The 17,786-nt window shown below is 41.4% G+C and overlaps 1 protein-coding gene across 1 annotated transcript; it reads right to left on the bottom strand.

Annotated features, from left to right (window-relative positions):
* Positions 1-12,640: 12,640 nt before the first annotated feature.
* TPD52L3 (TPD52 like 3) lies at positions 12,641-13,417 on the bottom strand. Its single transcript, XM_045780810.2, has one exon. It carries the CDS (start codon positions 13,415-13,417, stop codon positions 12,641-12,643), a length of 777 nt encoding a protein of 258 aa, XP_045636766.2.
* Positions 13,418-17,786: the final 4,369 nt, after the last annotated feature.

Raw genomic sequence — 17,786 nt, forward strand, 5'->3', positions numbered from 1 at the left:
TGTTCATTTTTATGTAAGGTAATAAAAAAACTAAGGGACATAAAACTCATTAGGTTACCTTGTTTATATGTGTAGGACAGGGATGATTAAATCCAGCTTTTCAGTCTGAAATACAAGATTGAGAAGTCATGACCACTGACTGAACTGATCAGTAATATTTGATTTGCATTCTGAAAATCCAGGACAAACACCCTTAAACTTCCAGTTAAACAACCATCTGAGCTAGGGATAAAGACAGGAGGGTCTCCCCAGATGGAAACTGACACTATAAGGAATCTATACTGCAATTTTGAAAAAATTTAACAATTAAAGAAGGGATCTGTGTTAAAAATAACAACAAGCAAGATTTCATTTGCTTACATCTCTTTGTAGAAGGAGGCTGTTACAAAGCAAGAGAAAGAAGTCAGTGGTTCAAAAACTGTAAATTATGTTCTTTCAAAACAAAATGCTAAAGCAGTTATAATCAAAAGCTGTACAGCATTTGTTGGAAAATATTTTTCCATTAATATTGTTTAGTTCCTGGTACTTGTAGTGATAATTAAATTACAAACCATAAATATGGCATCAGTGGATATGTATTTACAAAAAATAAAGTTGTTACAAAAGGCAACTGTATACTAAATGTCGTAATTCCTGTAGAGATAACATCACATCCTCAGCCTGAAAAAATACTGAACAACAGTTTTGACCCCATTAGACAAAAATAACATTCATAAGTGTAATGCTTTCAGGAGAAGTTCAAGACATAACAGGACTTTGACATGGTTTAAGACTGTGAGAATTTAAACAATCACCACAAAGGCAAAGAATTTCCGTCAATTTAACATCACCACCAACAACAAGCCTTCTATAACTTCCTCTCAGGACAGGTGTTAAAATGAACGGAAGGAGTTTAGGAATGGAGTGTGCAGAGAGCAAGAAAAAAGAGAGGAAAACCAGTGAAAAGATTTAAGAAAAAAATCCTTCAAATGCCAAAACATATGTTCTAATCCTAAGAAAAGGGGATATCCCCAAATTTTTCTGGACAAATGCAATTAACAAGATGTAACCCTATATATATGACCTCTTGCCTTAAAACTCCGTTTCCATCTGATTGGTCTCAGTTTTCTTTTTAAAATGCATTTGATCCATTCTATGGTTAACAGTGTTTGTGTTTGTCCTCACAGGTACCATTCATTAAAATAAGGAGGAAGTTCAGGGTTGTGGCTGGTGCTAATCGGAACTGCAGAAGGAGTTTTAGCGGTATCTTTACTGTTTGCAGAAGCTATAGCTTATGGATTCATAGCCTGAACTGCCAGCAGGGGAGGAATCTGACCCTTGAGATTTATGAACCTTCATGTGCTTGTACAGGGGGCTCAGGTGCGTGTAGCACTTGTTGCATACTTGGCAGATATGAGGCTCATCTGAGGTGCGCAAATGCACATGCTTCTTGCAGTCTCTGCTGTTGGCAAAGCATCTGTCACAGCCGTCAAATTCACATTTGAAGTATTTCTCACTTATGTGGGTCCTCTTGTGGATCTTGAGGTTCTTGGAGTGGACAAAGATCTTCCTGCAGCCCAGGGTAGGGGCACGGGAAGTGCTTCTGGCCCATATGCACTCAAACGTTGTTACCCAGTTCTTACTTCATCTTGAGGGACTTGTCCTTGCAAGGGAACTCTTCCCAGTAGCAGACGTGGTTGCTCTGCTCCAGGCACCCCACATGTTCCATGGTGACATGTCTCATCAGCTCCTGCATGATGCTGAAGGTCCTGTCACAGCTCTTCTTGGGCCAGCTTAGCTGAGAGCCTCCTGGGTCCACTTGCATGAAACTGTAGGACATTTCTTATATGAAAGAATGTTAATTACCAAATCATCATATGAAAAAGCCTGTTTCATCTCTTGCTATTTTCAAATGATGTTTTTCCCCCCTCAGAAAAACAACTTGCAAGCAGGAATATTTCCATGTACTAGAAGTTGATTGCATTGTTTTGCTAAGGGCTCCCAAAAAGGATAAATATGATTTGGTGGCTAGCTTGCATATAAACAATGAGCTATAGCTCACATAGTAATGGCATCTTTTCAGAGCTAACTAAACTTTCAGTTTTACTAAGAAGACTGCATGAGTCATATTCTCCCCACCCTCCTTCCCTTACATGCACACACAAACTCACACACACATACACACATGCATGCATGCATACACACTCACAATTCTACGAAAACAGCTAAAATAAAATATAGTTTAGTAACCTGAATTTAGATAAACTTAATTCTCTGAGCTTCAGTGAATAAGTGCACTTTAATCAGATATACTTTAGAAGTTTTCATGATCAAAATGTCCAAAGAAGCTAAAATCAAACTTCCTTCAAATTTTTGCTTGTTCTCTTACATTTTCAAACAAGTGAGATGCCAACACTTTTGCTTTTGACTCTATAGGAATCAATGGATATGTTGGTCAGTGGCCTCAGAATCCTCAAGACCTAGCTAGAAAGGAGGAAGCATGTTTCCTTCCTTTTTTTTAAAAACACATTTCTTGATCTTTAAAATGATCAAAAGGCAATATAAGAAAGTTTTCAAGCAAAAAGGACACACAGTCTTTCCTTGTCCTATGAACATATCTTCCTCTCTCATTTGAATGTTGCATAGGCAGTCTTCATGTAAGAATGTCAGAATTCCAGCGGCCCATTTGAAGCAAGTTATGTGGAATTCAGGATGCATTCTCCTTAGAAACCATATTATGCATGGTGGTTAGCTATGTTTAACCCATAGTGCTCTGAAGTAGAGTTCCAATGGAAGTAATAGGACTTGGATGGGTGGAATTTTTACAAGGAAATGTGTTCAGGGGTCCAGCTAAGGATGCCAGGAATGGGAGACTCTTCCCTCCCTCATTATCCCCCACTTCTGAGTCTCTGTCACTTAAGGCAGGGAATCTCCCTAGGAGATGATTGGGAGGAAGATAATGAGGTATGGAGCTGGAGGCTTTCAGAGTTTGGGGACTGGGGAACGATGTGTTGTAAGAAGCTGAGAATTTTTCCTGGCTCAGTTTCAGAGCAGCTCCTGGCAGACTTCCTTTTTTCCCCTTTCTTTTCATCCAGTGATCCTAATAATTGATCCTCTTCTTTTCCCTCCATTGCCACAAATAATCTCAGAGAATCTTCAGAGAAAGATTTCTCACTGCTTATTTTGGATCAGAACAAGGAGTTCCCTCTACTTCCCTGGTCCTGAACCAAATACATAAACTTTTTCAGGTACTCTAAGGAGTTAACAACAACAAATTCACTTTGACCCCTTTTTGGTATTGCAAGTAGGTTCTGTAAGTTAATGTTAAAACCCTAGTTAATGAGAAGTCTTTTTTCACTTAAGGAACTGGTGTGAGGTTTATCCATATTTCAGGGGGAATCATAGACTTAGGCTTTAATGATAAACATTTTATCAAGACATGTGGCTGGTGGCGGTTTAGAGATGAAGAGTATGACCATGGGATTTGTATGGCACAAACAGAATAAAATGGCCGTGTGAGTAGTGCCCCCTAGTGTCAAAGAGAAGCTGTGAGGCAGGGAGGTGACTGGAAAAAGAGGTGTGTTAGAGTTACTATTCTGTTGGTCTAAATCCACTCCTGCAGGAGCCCTCTAGTCTTGGTTTGGCTGCTCAGAGACTTTTTAAAGGTAATTAAAGAGACAACATCCAGAAATGAAATCCCAGCTAAGATGCCGTCAAAAAGGACCAGAGAGAGAGATGAAACCCAGTGGCAGACAATGAGATAGGACATCAGGGAAAACAAGGCCAAAGCAAGAGATTCCGATGGGGCCCGGGGAGACTCCCAGGGGGGAGTGATGTAAGCACTTGCTTTTCTAGGCCTCTCAAGCTCTAGGAGGGAAGGAAACTTCTGAAGGCACAGAGTAGACTTGCATATCATTCCACAGATCACCACCAATCTTGCTTGGGCTAGGGGCAAGTGTGCCAACATAGAAGTGAGAAGCCTTTAAAGCATACTGGAGGCCAACATCTGAGCAGGTGAAGCAAGCAGAAGTAAAAGACACAAGGCTTAACAACCAGGAATGTGGCAGAGTTAATTGCTGGCTGCCTACATGCCCATAAGTTTTTAGGGGCTTCAAATGCCTCCTTGGTTTGGACCTAGTTTGTCTTGCTGACTCTGGCTACTTTGATCTTTTGTTGAGGTTGATATTTGCCATCATGATGACCCCATTCTATGTATAGACCAGGTTTCACTTATTGGTCCAGCCCTGTCTCCTTCCTGTCCTATGGAATTTGATGAGACATGAGGACTTTCTTCCCTCCTATCCTTTATTTATTGAGCACTTACTGTGTTCCAGACTCTACATTTGATGCTTGGGATGTAATAGTGAACAAAATGGACAAAAATCTCTTCCCTCATGGAGTTTATATTCTAGTAGAAGCGGTAGACGGCAGACAACATGAATTTATGATATATGTTAAAGACAGAAATGGAGATATGGTGGTTGAAATTGTACATAGGGTGGTCAAAAGGGGTGACTTTTGAGTAAAAATGAAGGAGATTATACAAATCTGGTAGGGCTATTATAAAAGATACCACAGACTGAGCTGATCAAATAGCAGATATTATTTTCTTACAGTTCTGGAGGTTGGCAGTCCAAGATCAAGATGCCGGTAGAGTTGGTTTCTGGCGAGACCTCTTTTCCTGGATTGCAGATGGCTCTGCCACTTAGTAGCTATAGATTTTAGAGCAAATTACTTTACCTCTTTGAGTTTTGGTTTCCTTATCTATAAAATCAGACTAACAAAAAGTCTACATCAAAGAGCTACAGTGAAGATTAAATGAGTTAAAGCATGAAATGAATTAGCATAGTTTCTGGTCCATAGTAAGTGGCATCTTATTATTCTAAATGTTTGCCTTCTTGATATTTGCAAATGACATATCTGATAAAGGGTTAGTATCCAAAATCTATTAGAACTTATCAAACTCAGCACCCAAAAAACAAATAATCCAGTTAAGAAATGGGCAGAAGACATGAATAGACACTTTTTCAAAGAAGACATGGCTAAGAGACACATGAAAAGATGCTCAACATCACCCACCATCAGGGAAATACAAATCAAAACCATGATGAGATACCATCTCACACCAGTCAGAATGGCTAAAATTAACGAGTCAGGAAATGACAGATGTTGGCGAGGATGTGGAGAGAGGGGAACCCTCTTCCACTGTTGGTGGGAAGGCAAACTGGTGCAGCCACTCTGGAGAAGAGTATGGGGGTTCCTCAAAAAGTTAAAAATAAAACTACCTTATGATCCAGCAATCACACTACTAGGTATTTGCCCAAAGGATACAAAAATACAGATTTGAAGGGGTACATGCACCCCAATGTTCATAACAGCATTATAAAAAATAGCCAAACTATGTCTCCATAGCCTAAATGTCCATTGACTGATGAATAGATAAAGAAGATGTGGTACATATATACAATGGAATATTACTCAACTATCAAAAAATGGTATCTTGCCATTTGCAACAACATGGATGGAGCTAGAGTGTATTATGCTAAGTGAAATACGGCAGTCAGAGAAGACAAATACCATTTGATCTCACAAATATATGGAATTTCAGGAAGACAACAGGAGAACATATGCAAAGGAGGAAAAGAAAAAAAAAAGGAGAGAGGGGAAACAAACCATAAGAGACTCTTAATGATGGAGAACAAACTGAGTTGATGGAAGGAGGTGAGTGGGGGATGGGTGATGGGTATTAAAGAGTGCACTTGTGATGAGCACTGGGTGTTATATCTAAGTGATGAATCACTGAATTCTACTCCAGAAACCAATATTGCACTGTATGTTCACTAACTAAAATTTAAATTAAAAAAATAAATGTATTCTTGGCAACTGTACACATTGCAGACTAGACAGTCTTTGGTGATTTTGAATGTGTGAATTGCCCATCATCTGTCCCATAACATTCACACAGGCTTATCAGGCTTACACAGCAACACAGAGTCAGAGATCAAAGGGAAAACTAAATTAAAAAGAGCTCATTGGGAAAAGACAAGTGCCGTTTGATGGGAACATTCGATTTGAATACCAAATCTACTGGGCTAGAGGTAGGCTCAAAGTTTGGGGTGCCAAAAGTTTGGAGTCACACAGAGTTGGGGCAGAGTTCAGAAAAAGGACAGTTCCATGTCAGCATGCCAGGAATAAGAGAAAGGATGTCCAGGGTGGTTGATGCAAATGTTTGCCCCACCCCCCTTAACTCCCCACACAATCCCAACAGGAGAGCTCCATGAAAGACCTTGACCAGGGTCTAGGATATGCTTGCAGTGGGAGGTTGATTTCCACCACCATTTTTTCTGGCTCCATAACCTTTCTATGGTTTTGAGTATAGAGGGAACCAAAGCATCAACCAGCAGGTGGCTAATATTTGGATGTGCTCTGGCTTCCCAACCAGGTTTTTGGGGCTGGGAGATAATATGTGAAGATGGGTAAAGGTCTGGATGCACCAGGCTCAGCAAGGATCAATGGAAGCCAAGATAAATATGCAGAGATGGGAATAATGAGATAGAAGATTTCATAGGGTATATGAAATTTTTCAATAGGCTAAGAAAGGTACCTTCCAGTTTTGTGCAAGGTTGAGTAAAACAGATGTTCTATCTCCTGCACTGCCTCAGCCCAATAGTCATTCATATATTTAAAGGTATTTTATACCTCTCCATTGGTGGTCTGTGGCTTTTCTAGGTGCCCATCATTACCATGTTACCAATGATCAGTAATTTGGAAATATGGGGGTAAATAATGGTCTGGAAGCTATAACAACTATGGGATGGTGTATGTTGGTGGTGGAGCAATGCAATAAATTATTATATGAGATTTATGTGGTGGTAAGGGATATTGGCCAGCCAAGTTGTTTCTAAGAAGTGTTTACAGGCTGGCATGGAGGCATAGTGCCCTTTGCTTGTGTTTGTGGAGTTTGGGGGACGATTTTGTAGGGCAGCTTTCTATTGCCTGGTTTTGTTGTATAATAAGGAATTTGGCTGGTCTTTGTCCCTGGCTCCTTGGAGGGGACCTCTATATCCTTGGAGTCTCCTGAGTGATAGGAATGTCTTTGTTGTTCATGGTAGGTCCCTGGATAGTTTTAGGATGAGGGCTGCCATGTTGGAAAGACCCACTCATGTTATTAGGAGGTTTGAGGATTTGAGCCACACAATATCAGCCTGACCCCTGAACTTCTGGAGATGGAAGGGAGGCCGGAAGTTGAATTCAGTCATGTGGCTAGTGATTCAATCAATCATACCTATGTAATGAAACCTCAGTATAAACTCTGGATACCTGAAGCTCAGGTGAGCTTCGTAGGTCCATAATCACACCTCGATGTGCTGGGAAGGTGATGCGTCCTGAGCACCAGGAAGCTTCAGGTTTCCTCCCAGATCTCATTCTATGTGTCTTTTCACTTGGCCCATCCTAATTCATATCCTTTATATTTAAACTGTAACTTTAAGTATGGTGCTTTCTTGAGTTCTGTGAGTCATTCCAGTGAATTATGGAATTTGAAGGGGTAGTAAGAACTCCTGAAGAGTTGTGGCCAGTTGGTCAGAAGTGTGTGTGGCCTGGGTTACAATACAGGTTTCTAAGTCAATATTAGGATATTTGAAGCCATATTTCCAAGTTAAAACATGACAAAATAAAAAAGAGAGGCTAAGAATTATGTGAAACCAGGCTAATTAGGAAGGAGTCAGTCTCACCAGCACTTTTTATAAAGTATTCATAACCTCTGGTAAATAGCCATGCTGGGTCTTAAGTTGTATCGTGGATGCATGGGTGTTTGTCATGTTATTATTTAATTTTCCCCCATCTGAATGTAAGATCCATGAAGCCAAGGATTTTTTTTTTTTTTTTGGTCTGTTCTGCTCACTGCTGAATCCTTAGCACCGAAACAGTGCCTGGCACATGGTAGGTGGTCAATATTTGTTGAATAAACAGATAAACTCATAATTAAAGAAACAGCATGTTAGGAGCAGAGATTGCTCCTTTTCCCTGGCCAGGGTGCCAGTGTCTCCCTAGTTTTCCCAGTGGTTCCAAAGACTGCCTATCTGATCCAACTTTCCCAGTGGTAATAATAACTGATTTCTGCTGCGTTAAAAACCCAGGTGACTCTTCTCTTTTCTGGCATGGGTACACACTTGAGGAGTATCAGAGAGGATTTCTGTGTTGGTTAAGTTTTAACATCACAGCCCAGCTCACATTCACTTCTTTGAGATTGTGTCTTGCCATCAGCCCTGGCTAGGGGGTGAGTCTAGGTAGTCACATGCCAATTCTCTGCACATCTGCTCTGGTCTTTCAGTTGATTAACTTCTGTGCTTGTATATGTTCCAAAAACAAAAACAGAAACAAAGCCTATATTTATATGATTGTACAGACCAGTTCCCACCTGATTGAGTCTTTTTATTTCTTAGTTCTAATGTTCTAAAAAGAAAGTTTAGCTCAGCCAAGTCTATGAATTGTTCCTGTAAGTTAGGTAACCATTTCTTCTCCAATTGGCTTCAAGTTATTGAGAGTAGGAGAGAGAGGAGAGTCTCCTTGGAGAGATGGCACTATATTGGATGTGTTGCTTTCGAGGCCATGGGTCTGAGGGTGGGTAGGCAGGACTGGGGTAGAGGTGATCAAAACCTTCAACTTCCAGAAGAACTCACTTCTCTTCTTGAGATGATCAATTATTTAAATGATAGTAGAAATAAACAGGGAATGAATTTTTAAATTACCTGGTGAACCTTCAGGGATAGGCAGGCATTTTTGACTATTTCAGGGAGCTGCTTAGTAATTTCTGAGAGGTTATCAAGTGGTAGAAAAATGTGCTCATACTAGCTGGCCATTATCTGTAAGGCATTCTTCCACTCATCCCTTGGCTTAGTGAATGAGGCTCTGGATGGACACTGGGAGTTGTGGCATCATTGAGTTTCCTACCAAGCATCTGGTTAGCTGGAATGGGGCATGATGGTGACTGCATTGAGACTGCAGTAGTTTTTTTTTTTTTAAGATTTATTTATTTGAGATGGGGTGGGGGAGGGACAGAGGGAGAGAATCCTCAAGCAGACTTCCCACTGAGCATGGAGCCTGACATAGGGCCTGACCTCACGACCCATGAGATCACAACCTGAGCTGAAACCAAGAGTTGGGCACTTAACCAACTGAGCCACCCAGGTGCCCCAGCCCCAGTAGTTTTGATAGAGTGGCACTCATCCTTTTTTCTTACACTGGTGTTCATGAGCAAGAACTATACTTTCATAGCCCAGATACAACTGACCTTATACCCTAGCAGAATCAACATGTGGCACCATCTCCTTGATGGGTAGAACCATCAAGAACATTGATTAGCATTATCAGAAGACCTACAAAGTTCTGGGCCAGAGGTCCCTGCTCACCTCTCTGCAGTCCATGCAAGCTATGAGAGTAGGTATGTTTCTGTCAAATCTGGAGCTTAGAAGTAAAGTAGCCTCCAGAAGTTGCTGGTGAATTTTTCTGAGAGTGCTATTAGCAATATGCTGGGTTATGTATGATGCTAATGTACAAGGGCTTGGTATTCTACTCCCGTCCTTCCAGTTGCACGTGGAGTGTCATCTGTGAGAGTTAGAACTTTCAACCCTTGTCTCTACCCTCTACCCCAACCCCTACACTCATATGGGTAATGAAAGACCAAGAAAACTGAGAGCCTCAGGGAATTTTGTTCCAATATCCCTCCCAACTAGTGGTTTTTAAGAGTTGAGCCAGACCTAGGAATGGGCATTTTTGAGGGTTCACATGTTCCAGGAACTAGGAAATTGCAACCCGAAGTGGTCAGGTTAAAGTTAAATGGATTGAAGCTAGGCTACAAGATCCAAATGGGGCTATTATGAGGATAGACTACAGAATGAGAGAAAGCAATGCATGAGAAGAGTAGAAGCAAGTAGAAGAAAGGAAGTCTGGAGGAAACCTTTAGTCCAGTAACCACATGTTCACGGAGGCATTTTATTTGATGTCCAAGACTATTGATGCAGGTATGCTGAAATCTAATAAAAGAGCCAAAGCAAAACAAATGTGCAGCTCCAGCATTGCTAGTATTCTTTAATTCTACATCCTTATCAACTTGCAAATATATCCATCCCTCTCTCCTTTGCAGTTGTTTCCTAAGTCAGAGATTCTACCTCTTAAATACTCCTCGATCTATTTCTATAGTGACCATTATAGCACCTACTGCAGGGAATCAAAACAATTTGAAAATTTGTTTCTAGAGAACATCGACCATGCCTAATTTCTGTGCCTTCAGAGCCTGGCACCAGGCCTGACACATGGGAGAGTCTTAAATTATCTTTTTTTTTAAAGATTTTATTTATTTATTTGAGAGAGAGAGAGAACACGAGAAGGGGGGAGGGAGAGGGACAAGTGGACTCCCCGCTGTTCAGGGAGCCCAATGTGGGGCTCGATGTGGAGCTCGATCCCAGGACCCTGGGATCATGACTCAAGCTGAAGGCAAGTGCTTAACTGACTGAGCCACTGAGGTACCCTTTAAATTATCTTTGAATAGGGAAGCAAAATGCTTTGTTTAAAAATGGGAGGAGGGGCGCCTGGGTGGCACAGCGGTTAGGCGTCTGCCTTCGGCTCAGGGCGTGATCCCGGCATTATGGGATCGAGCCCCGCATCAGGCTCCTCCGCTATGAGCCTGCTTCTTCCTCTCCCACTCCCCCTGCTTGTGTTCCCTCTCTCGCTCGCTGTCTCTATCTCTGTCAAATAAATAAATAAAATCTTTAAAAATAAATAAATAAAAATAAAAGTGGGAGGAACTTGTCAACATGTTGTTGATAACCTCTTAATCCAAGATTTGATGTCTGAAGTATGTGATATTGATTCCTTCATTAATTCAACAAGTGTTTCTTGAGCATCTACCCTGAGCCAGGCATGGGAATACAGTGATGAATAAAAAGAGATATGTTCTTTACTGCTCTTAGGGAGCTGAAGATTTATTGGGGGAAAGCTGTTATTGCATTTGCTTGAATTATTAAATAAAATAGAACATACTCTGGGGTTGGCCCATGACATCAGTCTGAGATTTTCCTTAACACTGGGCTTTCTGCCATATGAGGTCAAAGCCTTTGCATGTTGGGCTACTTTATGTGTGCTGCAAGTTCGTCGTTAGTTCTTCAGCACAGAAAAACCATTTTGGTTGATGAACACTACAAAGTAAGAAACAAACACGTAAAACAGTTGAACATCTTGTTTTAATCCAAGCAAAACTTTGTGTTTAGAAGTCTGTGGAGGGTTGAGAGACATAAGTGACTTTACAATTTACCGAGTGCTTTTGCATGTATTGTGGCTTTTGGTTTTGCTTATAGGAAAACCAAAGGAATAAGGAGGCATTCAAGAATCAATAAAACAGGATCACCCTCTTAGATTGGAGGGTCTACCTTTAGGCAGTGACACGTTATTATACCCAAGCAAATAAAGGTCCTATCCCCCGGCTGAAAACTAAAAAGACCCAAACTTCTACATCAGGCAATGTGACTGGAGGAGTGAAAGTAGCTGCTGGGTCCTGGCATTTTAAAAATGGCAAAGGAATCCCTGCCCTTTGTTCCCCTCCCCAAATCCCTTAAGGGCTCAAGTTCCGTTTCCTTCTCAGTTGGGGTTAGTTTTAAAAGAGGACAGACTTGGAGTCAAAGAGACCAGTGATGTATAAAATCTGTTAGGTACGCTCAGAGGCATAAGGGCCAGCTCTACAAGGAATGAGCATTCTGTTTTAAACGCTGCAGTGTTGCTTAAGACAGGGGTTTATCTTTCTTGAATTTGGCTGTGCTGTTTTCCCTCCAGCCACCCAGCTGGAGCTGGTAACAAATTAGGAATTGCTGCAGAACAGAGAAACATTTTTCCCCCTTTTAGATGGCATACTATTGCGGCCGGCACATGCTGCCACAAAGGTTAAACTTTGATACATAAAAAGATTAAGAAGCACAAGGTAAAGTAAAGTTGCAATTTCAGCTTGAGTCCAAAGTAACAATCTCCTAAATTGAAGCTAAAGTTACTTTGCTTAATTAGGAGCTTAAAAAATTGAGTTTTTTTAAAGCTATGGTATTACATAACAATTAGTCTACTAATACTTTCCCCTCCTTTCTGAGGGTCTCAGAGAAAGGAGTGTTCTTGACCATCTTTTTTAAAGTAAAAATTGTAAGTCAGGTAGAACTTTCAAGATTCCTTTAGAAATTTAGGGAAGGAAGGAAATGGGGAGGGAATAAAATTACAGATTATTTCATACCTTTTCCCAGTTCTAAAAAGAAAACTACTTTGGCATTCTGATAGACTAGTTTTTCTGAAAAAGAATTTGGGCGTGGGCCTAAGATCTCTCTGAAGCCATTGTCCTGTCCATTTAAATGTCAATTCCAGAAGGCTAGTACGGTTAAACATTTCATCCACTAACTTTAGTGTAAAATAACTGGGTGCAAAATGTTGAGGTCTCTATCTGAACAGCAGCAAACACCTATGTACAAATGGGAATTACTTTTCTCAAAACCGAACTCTGTACATTTCCTGATTTAACTTTACCATTGTGGTTTAGTTGCTTGTTTTTGATAGGCAGAGTCGCAATTGTGATGAGGAAAAGGAATTCTTGCACTGGTTAGGTGGTCAGGCAAGGTAACCAAGGGCTTCATTACAGCTCCAGAAAGGGCAACAGGTCATGCCCACTGCCTGCAACCAGATCATCTCTATTCCTCTGAACCAGATCAACTCCACTCCACTGAGCTAGATCATTCCCACTCCTGGAAAGTGGGAGCGGGTCAACCCTACTCCCTGAAGATGCGGGCGGATCATCTCCACTCCCAGCTGAAGAAGGAAGGCTGTCACTGCCAAGCTCTCTGCCCCCCGAAACTCTGGACTTGATTGCCCCCATCAGACCTTCGAAAGATCTGAATGTGGCTGACTTCTTCATGTCTCCAAGCTTCCTGCAAATGGTAGAGCCCATGGTGGACAGGGCAGCTGACGTCTTTTGTTTCATGTAAACATTGGAGACTTGAACATCGTGCCAGCTCTTGGACAGATTCTGCCTTAGCCCCACCAAGGCTATGAGGCCCAGCTTCCTCTTGAGCTCCATGCAACATCTTTCTTTGGTGGCCAGAGCGTGGCGTAGAGTTACAATTTCCTCCTCCAATTTAGTGAGCTCTAATTTGAGCTCCTTTTGTTCAGCCTCTGTGAGATCCTCTGGTTTGGCAGCAGGGTGAGATTCATGTGTGTCTGCTGAGGCCTCTGTCACGGTGCCTGGCATGGACTGGGAAAGATCTTCATGAAGAGAGTTCAGGTCCAGGTCTTGGTAGAGAGAGTCGTACACGTAGCCAGCGGAGAAATAATCTTGTCCAGCAGAGTTGAAATCTAAACCTGTGGGGTCCGACTCTTGGCTGGTGGAGTGGGACGCTGGGAGGGATGGATCCATATCTTAGTGGGTGGAACGGCCTCCTTGGCCGGTGGTCGGCTGTTCTGACGTTGCTCTGACACGCGGAATGGATGCCTCCGCCCAGTGGGTCCACTTCCGGGTGGAGGGTAGAGAGTGGGTGGGCAGGGAAAGGGGCAGGGGCAGGGGCAGGGCCTGGCTCTGCTTGCTTGGTGGTGCGGTGGCCGATTTCCAGGCCAAAAGCAGCTGCGGAAGGAACCCTGGGCTCCGCTGCAACGAGCCCCACACTCCTGGTGGTGCTTCAACGTCACAATGAACGTGTGAGGTGGGCAGTGCGTGGATTATTATCAGAGAAAGCGGTATTTTCCCTTCTGCCACCGTAGGGGGTATGTCCCAGCCTTCAAACAAAGTCTGACTTTCCTAACAGACCTCTTTGCACCACACCAGACATTGACAAACTCTTGAAAATCAGTTGAACCCTTTCTACTAATTTATAAATTTATTTAAAAGCCCAGTACGGAATAAATGAAAACTGCCCGAAGGTCGGGGAAGGGAGTCTAGAACTCCTGGCCTTGTATCGTCTCCATTTTCTCTTCCCAGGTTACCAAAGGGCCCAAGAAACATCTACGACTAACCGTGCAGTGGATTTGAAGGCTCCTTATAACTCTTGAGTCTACGTAGTGAAGAACAAGCATGCTTCCGTGGCATGAGGCTTGGGACAGTGAAACTCAGAAAGCGAGTCTGACCAGTCATACTTGTTATTTTTGGGAGAAGAAAGAGGGAGAAGAAAAAGAAAGAAAGAACAAATAAATCTGTAAGAGTTGTGGCAGATTTAAACTTAATAAAAGCAAAGACTATTGTTTTTAAAAAAATTTTAAATTTAAATTCAATTAATTAACATATAATCTATTATTAGTTTCAGAGGTAGAGGTCACTGATTCATAAGTCTTATATAATACCCAGTGCTCATTACATCACATGCCCTCCTTAATGTCCATCACCCAGTTATGCCATCCCCTTCCCCCCCTCCCCTCCAGCAACCCTCAGTTTGTTTCCTATGATTAAGAGACTCTTACGGTTTGTCTCCCTCTCTGATTTCATCTTACTTTATTTTTCCTCTCTTCCCTTATGATCCTTTGTTTTGTTCCTTAAAGTCCACATATGGGTGAGATTATCTGATAATTGTCTTTCTCTGATTGACTTGTTTTGCTTAGCATAATACCCTCTAGTTCTATCCACATCATTGCAAATGGCAAGATTTCATTTTTTTGATGGCTGAGTAGTATTCCATTGTGTATATATACCTCATCTTCTTTCTCCAGTCATCTGTCAATGGACATCCGGTGCTCTTTCCATAGTTTGGCTATTGTGGACATTGATGCTATAAACATTGGGGTGAAGGTGCCCCTTCAAATCACTACATTTGTATCTTTGGGGTAAATCCCTAGCAGTGCAATTGCTGTGTCATAGAGGAGCTCTATTTTTAATGTTTTGAGTAACCTCCATACTGTTTTCCAGAGCAGCTGCACCAGTTTGCATTTCCAACAACAGTGTAAGAGGTTCCCCTTTCTCCACCTTCTTGCCAACATCTGTCATCTCCTGATGTTAATTTTAGCCATTCTGACTGGTGTGAGTTGGTATCTCATTGTGGTTTTGATTTGTATTTCCCTGATGACAAGTGATGTGGAGCATTTTTCATGTCTTCTTTGGAGAAATGTCTGTTCACATCTTCTGCCCATTTCTTGATTGGGTTATTTGTTTTTTGGGTATTGAGTTTGAGAAGTTCTTTAAGATCTTGGATACTAGCCCTTTATCTGATAAGACATTTGCAAATATCTTCTCCCATTCTGTCAGTTGTCTTTTGGTTTTGTTGACTGTTTCCTTTGCTGTGCAAAAACTTTTCATCTTGATGAAGTCCCAATAATTCATTTTTGCTTTTGTTTCCCTTGTCTTTAGAGATATGTCATGTAAGAAGTTGGTGCAGCTGAGGTCGAAGAGGTTGCTGCCTGTATTCTCCTCTAAGATTTTAATGGATTCCTGTGTCACCTTGAGGTCTTTAACTCATTTTGAGTTTATCTTTGTGTATGGTGTAAGAGAATGGTCCAGTTTCATTCTTCTACATGTGGCTGCTTCCTGATTACATGAACTTGTAAAATAATCCACACTGGTGGTTCGGATTGCTTCTGAAGAACTGACAGTTCACCCTGCAGTCCAATCAATTGCAGTGCTAGATTTAACCATTGTGAGTTCTCTAGGGCTTTATTTCTGATATTATAGAACTACTACCATGAACATTTTGTTCATTTTAGCTGAATACCAGGAAAAATGTTTAAATATTTAATTAAGCCTGAAAATAAGGCATGTAGTTGAAATCCTAAACCAGTCAGAATGTTTCAAGAGTAGGGGGAGAAAATTGGTAGTTGGGCCTTTCTTGTGGAAAGCCAGAATACTATGTTTAATTTCAGTTTACAAGTTATTTTCACTACTATCTTGTATTATCACCCAGCTCCATCAATAATATATGCAATGTTTCACCCTCCCCAGAGGTATTATCCAGCACGAACTGGAATATTTGTTACAGTTTACAGCTGCAAATGTTATTGCTAGCAATACTCATAGTTCAATAGTTAAGTTGATGTTTATTTTGGATGATATTTCCTTTCAGGAGCCGTTCTACATGGACTAATTTGTTTTAAAAATACTTAGCTATATTATAAAATAGGATTTTCCTTTTAAACCCCATGCGGTCAGGATACTAAGTTGGAGCTTATTACTGTTATTCACTGTCTTTGGTGGTGTATAGAGTTGTGGCAGGAGTCCCCAGAAGAATGATATTAAAATTTAGAACCTGTTCTCCTTCCCACAGCTGTCTATTTTCATGAGTTAATATGTATGGGGTAAATGGGCTTGTTAGGAATTTTGTCATACAGATCCTTAGAGTTAGAAGAAGAGAAATGACAGGAAGATGGAGGGATGGAGTCAAGGGAAAGGAAAAGGATCGAAAGATGTAGAAGTTTCCCTAGATTAAAAACAAAGATTCTTCTTGTTGGAAACATGAAGGGTGTGTACATAAAGGTCCGCAAAATGTAGCAAGTACCCTTTAAACACTGTATTTTGTTCTAGAGAATAGACTTTTCCTTTGATGCTTGCAGAAATGCTAGTGTTCCAGGAATTCTCCTAGACTTTGAAGCAGAAACTGCTCTCTTGGCTGAAGATGAAGGGCAAAGAAGCCTATGAACTAAGCTAAATAAAAGACAGAATGGGCAAACTTTAGAAGGAACCCATGTAAGGTGTTCTCATTCCTTTCTTTTCATTTGGATGAGAAAAGGGTGGGGTAACAGATTCTCCCTTCCCAAAAGTTTGACTTTTGTTTCCTTTTTACATGTTGGAGGATAGCACGTTGGAAGATAATTTCTGGGGCAACAGTGGGGAGTCATCTAGGAAAGAAAGTGGGCAAAACTGGTATGTGAGCAAGAAAAGACTTGGTCAGTAATGGGCTCATAGATATAGATTGCTTGTGTACTGCCAAGAACCTGAGGGCTTCACGTATTTGTCTGGTTATGATCTAGAAGTTCAGAGGATGCCCAGAAAGATTGTAAAATGACAAGATTGGGACTTGCTTCTCACTATCACCCTCCCCAACCAACACACTTTCTGAATTACATGCAATTCCAATGTGTGCAGACTGCTGCTAAAATGTCTGCAGCAGACCCAGATTACTTGACCCTTAACTAAGCAGGAAAATTTATTTGGATGATGTTTAGATTTGGAGTACCAGAAGATACATCTTTCCTCAAGTGACTGGGCACAGAGTGGACATCTACAGAGAGGACAGAGTAGAAGTACATGGAAGGTTCATTCCCCTTTCTGTTTAGCCCCCCCCCCTTCATTCTTCCCTTCCTTCTCCTACCGATCTTCCTATTTCTTATGTTCCATAAATGAGTTAAACCATATGATAATTGTCTTTCTCTGCTTGACTTATTTCACTAAACAGAAGGGGGAATGAACCATGAGAGACTGTGGACTCTGGGAAACAAACTTAGGGCTTCAGAGGGGAGGAGGGTGGGGGATTGGGATAGGCCGGTGATGGGTATTAAGGAGGGCACATATTGCATGGTGCACTGGGTGTTATATGCAAATAATGAATCATGGAACATTACATCAAAAACTAGGGATGTACTGTATGGTGACTAACATAACATAATAAAAAATTATTATTAAAAAAAAAAGAAGTACATGGAAGAGTTAACCCTGAGCATAGAGGATTCCCAGAACTAAGTGGGAAGACTTGTGGTGGGGGTGCTGAAGTCCTGAAGCGTGGCACTGAGGATTTTGAACCAGCAAAATGTGGGGGCCAAAGCAGTTTGACTGACATACCCGCAGACTGCAGAGGCCTGGGAACAATCAGGTT

This window comes from Ursus americanus, chromosome 18, assembly GCF_024610735.1.
Source record: "Ursus americanus isolate L20-20 chromosome 18, mUrsAme1.1.p, whole genome shotgun sequence".
In the NCBI taxonomy this organism is placed as follows: Eukaryota; Metazoa; Chordata; class Mammalia; order Carnivora; family Ursidae; genus Ursus; species Ursus americanus.